Source organism: Camellia sinensis, chromosome 15 (assembly GCF_055761805.1).
Source record: "Camellia sinensis isolate YWXY chromosome 15, ASM5576180v1, whole genome shotgun sequence".
NCBI lineage: Eukaryota > Viridiplantae > Streptophyta > Magnoliopsida > Ericales > Theaceae > Camellia > Camellia sinensis.
This window is the reverse complement of record NC_138975.1, coordinates 120,376,947-120,384,580: the sequence shown is the minus strand read 5'-3', so window position 1 is coordinate 120,384,580 and position 7,634 is coordinate 120,376,947. Positions and strand designations below refer to the sequence as shown.

The window sequence follows — 7,634 nt, the reverse complement described above, 5'->3', positions numbered from 1 at the left end:
AAATCAATATTTTAAATTCATTTTACTCATGGATCTGACATTTTATCTAATTTAATTTTGACCACACAAATAAATTCAGAATAAATTATAAATTGATAAGAGTGGGATCATAACATTTTTGAGAAGAAAATATGAAATTTTTTGACTTTTAGCATGAATTGAATTAATGAACCCACTTCCATACAATTGAAATGTGAATACAATACATGAACTGTAGCCCATCCGACCCAAAAGAACAAAAAACCTAGCCCACACAATTTCCAGCCCTAGACGGCCCACCGTTACACATTCATGACTATAAACCCTAGCCCTCACTTCATTTCGCCGTCTTTACCCACGCAAACCCTAGTTGGAGCTCAGGAGGAAGATCTGCCGCCGCAGAGGAACCGAAGCAGAAGCAGAAAATGGAGGCTGCGAGAACTGTGAAAGATGTCTCTCCTCACGAGTTCGTCAAGGCCTACGCCGCTCACCTCAAGCGCTCCGGGAAGGTCTCTCTCTCTCTCTCTCTCTCTCTCTCTACATATATATATTATGTTAAAGTTTTGTCTTTACTGTTTGATTTCCTTTGCTATGCTGATTCAATTACACAACAGGTTTAAGATTTTGAAAACTGGATGCTTTTTTTTTTAATATGTTTGGTTTTTTTTTTTTATTTTTTTTTATTTTGCATGATATGATTGAATCACTCCATGGTTCTCTACTGTTATGTTTGTTTTGTTGAGGTTCATGAATTTAGGGGTGTTCATGGACCAGTTTGGTTGGGTTATGAGGTAAATCAGGAATCAAACTAGTCTATTAGGAACCAAAAAAACCTTGAAATAATAGAACCAGAGTTTTTGTATTGTTCAATGATTCCATGTTACAAAATTCATTATTATGTTGTGTCTATCTTATTTAATGAATTGATTTTACTTATAGAAATTCCCCAAAAAAATTAATTACTTCAAATTTCATTATATAATTCTTACTAATTTTAATAAAATGTGTATTGACACAAAAAGTTATTCATATTTTGTACTAAATACTATAAAAATGTAATTCACTATAATATTGGAGTCGTAAAAATCATGTAAATATTAAAAGAATATACATAAACATATATATCTTTATTCATAGAGAAAACACCTTACAAATTAGGAAGACATAATGAGATTGGGGTTCTAGGAAGCAGATGAAAAGGCAAGCAAGTATCATGTGGACCTCCCTATATATATTAAAATTAATATAAAAAAAGGAAAGGAATGGTTTGGCTTGTTTTATTTCCTTTTTTCCAAGTATTCATGCATGAACCAAGTTACCAAATCATAAACAATTGTTTTTAATTACTTACCGTCCAGATTGGTTATGGTTTCATTGTTTTTTTAAAACACCCCTACATGGATTAGCATTTCAAGGTAGTCTAAGAACCAAAATTGTTTCTTGATGATGAGAATCAAACCAAGAAGATGATCGGAGCTGCGACAAGTTCAAGAGGTACCAATGTTAGTTCCTTGATGGGTGGTTTGATGGGTGCATTTTGACGCTGAATTCACTGCACCATCATAGTGGACATATCAATGGAGAGATTGTATGAGTGATGACATACCTTAACTTGTAGGCAAGGTTTTAAAAAGCGGCCGCAACAGTTACGTAACGGTTGTGGTGGTTTCTGCCACCTATTATGGTCGCTATAGCGGTGTGATGGAAATTCACATGTGTAACGGCCGTAGCGGTATTATAACAGTCCGTTAGACACCGTTATACCATTTTACAATATTCTGAATAGCTTCTTTTTTCCAAGAAAAACAAAAGTTTATAAAAAAAGAACAAATACTCAAGTGATCCAAGCCCAAAGAAAAAATCTTATATGAATTTTTTTTTCTTTATAATTTTTTTTTAAAATTTATGGCACAATTTTTATTTTATAATCGTTTCATTTAATAATTATGAATATTTATTATTCAGTTAGTTCAGGTGTTGGTAAAAAATAATTTGTAGACATTTAAAATCAATTATTCTTAAAATCATTAACTATTGAATCAAAATGTTAAAAGCTCCTTTTGTAGTGATTTGAAAATATGAAATATATTAGATCATACTTAAAAATTAATAAAAATTGATCAAAATTTATTTTAAACCCCAATAAATGTGATTTTGAAAAGAAAAAAATATATATATGTATCGGTAAGTTTTTTCAAATTGTGTGAAAAATAAAAAAAACATTGTTCCGGTTACCGCAATTATTACGCTACGGCTTTTACAACCTCCAATCGCTACCGTGTTACCGCAACCGCAATTGCACCGCTTTTCAAAACCTAGCTTGTAGGAGTGTGGGTGTGTATATAGGTTAGTATTCCTTGGTGAGTCATTCTAGATGACTACATGAGCATGTTTTGGAATATTCTTACTGAAGTTATTAGATTATTATCCTTCTGGAAATGTCACCATCTCCAACACGTGGTCTTTTTTATCATGCCATGTGGAATTATTAAGAACGTTTGGTCTTTTTTTACAAATTTTTACTCTTGGTGAGTCATTCTATTTTTATGTAGTCATCTAGAATGACATGGTCATCTATCTCACTTATATAAACACTCACCCCACCACGAGTTAATGTGTGCCCTCACTTATTACACTTTGATATTTCCTCTATGATGACTTGAGTGTCTGAGTGCCCTCAAATTTTTGTTTCTTCTACGTTTGATTCTCATCATCAACTAGTAGGGGTATGATTTATTTTTCCCTACATTTTTTGGGTGCAATTTAAGTATTGGTTGTACTTCACTAAATGTTGGGATCAAGATTTTGAAAAGCGGTTGCGGGGTGTAAAGGCAGTAGCGTAACGGTTGCGGTAATCGGAACCGTGAATTTTTTTATTTTTCGCACAATTTAAAAAAAACTTACCGATATGCACTTTTTTTTTCCATGATCATATTTATTGGGTTTTAAAATAAATATTGATCAATTTTTATAAATTTTTAAGTTTAATCTAATATATTTCATGTTTTTAAATCACTATAAATTGAGTTTTTTACATTTTATTTTAATAATTAATGATTTTATATTATACAAAAAATCAATCATTAATTATTATATATAAGATAAATAATGTCAAAAGTAAGAATAAACAAGGGGTTGTTTGGGGTGTCCTAAATAAGTGTATTTTTTGTCTTTTTAGACTAAAAAATTGAGGAAAAAAAAATATGGATGTTTAGGTTAACTTTTTGACTTTTTATGAAAAATGTGTATTAAAAAATTATATAAATTAGTTTGTAGGGAAAAATTAGGATTGGGAGTCGTGCAGTTATAATTTTTGACTTTGGGTGAATAGTGATAACTTTTTAACTTTTTGAGTAACTTTTTGACCTTTTGACTTTTTTTCAACTTGCCAAACTTGGCCTAAAAGCCTATATATATATTTATCAAGCCAAATAAATAATGACTACACTTAGGGGTTGTTTGTGGTGTCCTAAACAAGTGCACTCTTTGCTTTTTGGACTAAAAAGTTGAGGAAAAAAATATGGTTGTTTGGGTTAATTTTTTATGAAAAAATGTGTATTAAAAAATTATATAAATTAGTGTGTAGGGAAAAATTAGGATTGGGAGTTGTGTATCTATAATTTTTGACTTTTGGTGAATAGTAATAACTTTTTATTTTTTAGTAACTTTTTGGCTTTTTGACTTTTTAGCAACTTTCCAAACTTGGCCTTATTATTATTATTATTATTATTATTATTAAACAATATATAGATAGGCACACATAAACAAAATGATTGAGTGATAGCAACTAAATAGAATAGCATAGGTCTTACAACTTCAACAAATCAATAACATGTTCTTCATCTTCCCTATTCTCTCTCTCTATCTCTTGCTCCTCCATCTTCCCTCTTCTCTCTCTATCTCTCTTTCCCCATTTTCAACCTTTTTTTTTTATTTTTTTTGTGTTTTTTCGAAAGAAGCAATTCGGAACCGTTACGTAATGGTTTACAGCACCGTTACGACCGCTATAGCAACCGCTACAGCCGATAAACCTGTGAATTTCAATCACACTACAAAAGTGGCCGTAACGGGTGGCGGTAACTACCACAACTGTTACATAACGTTACGTAATGGTTGCGGCCGCTTTTTAAAACCTTGGTTGGGATTAATCATCAAAGTTAGGTGCTGGAATGATGAACTGGGTAGTGCTTTCGAAGTATATTTGATCCGTTTTAACTTCATAACTTGTTAATATTTCTCTTAATTTTGACACAAGATCTACCTGGCCTGCATATTGGAATCCATTTCTGCTTCTCTATCATCAAATTTGAAGTTAATAGTGGTGCTATTGTATTGTATGTATTAGAGGGATTTGGATTTTAAAATATTGTACTGCTATTTGTATTTGGTCTGGTGGCTTGAAATTGTACTTTTTCCTGATATTATACCAACTCTTCTGGCTTTTTTACTCATTCTAATTAGAGGACACCAATCGACCATTGTAAAATTCTTCTACCATGAAAGTGGCAGCTAACTTGGCTGGTAAAGTCTCTTGGTGGTGATACCAGGATTGAATCGAGTCGTTCTAGGTTGGTGGGTTATGGGTAGGGAAACTCTCTCTTCCCCATCACTGTTTGACCTGGGGGTTAAAAAAAATGTAAAATGGTTGATGGGATTTTCATTCTGTTGCTGTTGAGTTTCCTTAGAAAAAGTCGTTTTTAGTCATTAAGTCATGAGATCCAATATTAGGTCAACTGTTTAAAGATGTGAACAAAAAGAAGCTTATGAGAGAGAAACAGTTTTGAGGTTGGCAGTGATGACTTTATGATCTGTTAGTAAGATTGTTTTAGGTGCCATGCTTCCATCTCACCTGCACGTTCTTGTATCATTTTTTCCCCATTTTTATTGCACAGGCCAGTGTTTCTGATAAGATACTTAAAATCTAAGAAGCTACTAATTTGGAAATCTTCAAGTTTGTGGTGGTTGACACTCACTAATTTACTTTGTTCTATTGCTTACTAATTGCCAACGGTACTACAAATTTATGGAAACGGTGACCCAACATCTTGAAACCGTCAAAAACGCCGTGTGGTTTACTGAAATGAACTAACTTTATCTATAATTTATGTTGCTTGACATTAGATTTCTGATTGGAATGTCTCTGTGGGTTTCGGATGCAACATGATCATTGGGTGATGGTACAATATTTTTTTGTTTTAAGTTAGAAATTGTCAAGACCAGGCTACTGCAAGGCAGATGAATAGTTACCATAATTTTATTTTGCGGTCCTTTCTCATGTTACCTTTTGATATTTCTTTTGTTTTCTGATAGATGGAGCTTCCTCACTGGACTGACATTGTGAAGACTGCAAAATTCAAGGAGCTTGCCCCATATGACCCTGATTGGTACTACATTAGAGCTGGTGTGTGATTCTTTTTTTTACCTTTTTCCTCTATCTAAACTGCATGCAGACATGCATATGCATTATTGACCATTCTATATATCGTACTCAATATAGCCTTGATTTTGTTGGCAGCTTCTATGGCTAGGAAAATCTACCTTAGAGGCGGTCTTGGTGTTGGTGCTTTTCAGAGGATATATGGAGGGAGCCAGAGGAATGGGAGTCGCCCACCCCATTTCTGCAAGAGCAGTGGAGCCATTGCACGACACATCCTTCAGCAATTGCAGAACATGAACATTGTTGACTTTGACTCCAAGGGGTGAGTTTCTTTTATACATCTTTTGGCTTCATGATTCATAGAGTGTAGTGAGTTCAAATTTTTGGAAGAGTGTAGGGGCTAAGCAAAACTCTGTTTTTGGACTGCCTGTTAGTTATAATTGTGTTAGGAAGTCGTTATCTTCATTTTTTGTATTTAAGTTCTCTTTTCTTATTTTTATATTATATATATATATATATATATATTATATAACAATCTGTTAGAATGAGTGCTTTATTTATTGAAACATTGTTGTTGTGCATCAGTGGGAGGAAAATCACATCAAGTGGCCAGAGAGATCTTGATCAAGTTGCCGGAAGGATTGTTGCGGTGGTTGCTCAATGAGAAAGAGAAAATCGGGTGCCTTTATGCGTACATTAAATACTCTGGATTTATAGTAGTAGTTGTTTTGGATGAGAAGAGTATATTTGGAGTACTGTTAAAATCAATTTTCTGCTTGGTTGCATGGTGCCCCTACATTGAACATTGGCTGTTTGTTATTTTTGGATTCATTGTTCTTGTTGACTCGTGTTTTTTCAATTTTCCGTAGTTCCAAAACCGTTTTTATTTTGGTGTTATTCTATTCTTGTTTGCCTACTTATAGTTCTACACTCGGGAATGTTTTGTTTCAACCTAAGAATGTTTGTGCCATGGGACAAAACTCTATAGCTTTTTCTTGTAGCTTACCATTCTTCTGATTTGGTTTAATAATGTATCCCCCCACTTAAATAGATTGTCATCTTGTCCAATTGTGCTGCTGCCTAACCCTAGTGTAGTCTCATATTGCTTGAAAATATAATGTGTTTTTGGTTTTAGTTTTTTGAATTAAGGTTTTTGAAAATTATTTTTTTTGGTTTTTTTTTTTGTATTTTTAGTAAATATTTTTAAAATTTTAAACATTTTTTTATTTTTTTTTAGTTGCATCTTACTTAGATGTATCTAAAATTTATAAAAAAAAAATATTTTAAAAAATTATTAAATACATAAAAATATGAAAAAAATATATGGAATTTTGTATTTTTGGTATTTATTGAATTTTTAAAAGCTTTTGATCATAAAAATTATATTTTTTATGTGTATTTATGTTAGATGTGTTTAAAAAATTTTAAAAAATTATTTAAATTTTTTTTAAAAATTCAGTAAAAATAAAAAACAAAAAAAATAAAAAAGTAGAATTTTTTAAAAAGTGTTTTTGAAAAATAAAAAGCTAGCAAGGTGGGTTTTTAGTGGCATTTTATTTATTGTTTGTAAACCTTTTTAGCCATAGGCCAAAAGTTTTTAGGCTTTTTAATTTTTTGTTCTTGACTATAGCAATTAGGGATGTTTGCGGTTCGGATTTGGACGGTTTGCGAATCGGTTTGGACCTATCTGCAGTGCGTTTGTGGTTTGTGTGGATAGGGTTCGTGGATGTGCGGGTGGTTGCGACCAGTTTGCAGATTGGATTTTTTTTTTCAAAAAATTATTTTTGAGCCTTATTTTTTTTTTCATTTTGTAAATATTTATTTCGGGCTCCTTTCTCCCCATTTTCTAAAATGCTCCAACATTAATAATTAATGAATTAAAATTTATAAAATTAAAAACACAACAAAACCAATTCGTAACACAAACAAATCATTCAAAATCTTAAATCAAATCATAAACTAACACAAATACATATTTCAAAATCCTAAAGTAGAACTCTATATTCATTAAAGAATTTAAAATTCCAAATCACATTTCATCCGGGACAAATTCAGTTATGTAACAATAATAATATGATCAGTATTTATTCAGTTTCAGTTGATATAATATTATTAGCAAATGTAATGCTAGAGTAAGTTCAAAGAATAAATGGTGTTTTGTTTTAGGTAAAAATATATTGGTAGAATATAGGAACGAAATCAATGGTTAAGACAAAAAAAATAAAAAAATAAAAAGTGCGGGCGGCCTCTTACTGGTACGGGTTAAACCTGCAACCCA

At 31.8% G+C, this 7,634-nt stretch overlaps 1 protein-coding gene across 1 annotated transcript; it reads left to right on the top strand.

Annotated features, from left to right (window-relative positions):
• The first annotated feature begins 217 nt into the window (after positions 1-217).
• Positions 218-6,253, top strand: LOC114310479 (small ribosomal subunit protein eS19x). Its single transcript, XM_028256469.2, has 4 exons — positions 218-488; positions 5,290-5,380; positions 5,495-5,678; positions 5,942-6,253. Exons 1-4 carry the CDS (start codon positions 405-407, stop codon positions 6,018-6,020), a joined length of 438 nt encoding a protein of 145 aa, XP_028112270.1. The 5' UTR covers positions 218-404; the 3' UTR covers positions 6,021-6,253.
• The last annotated feature ends 1,381 nt before the right edge of the window (positions 6,254-7,634 follow it).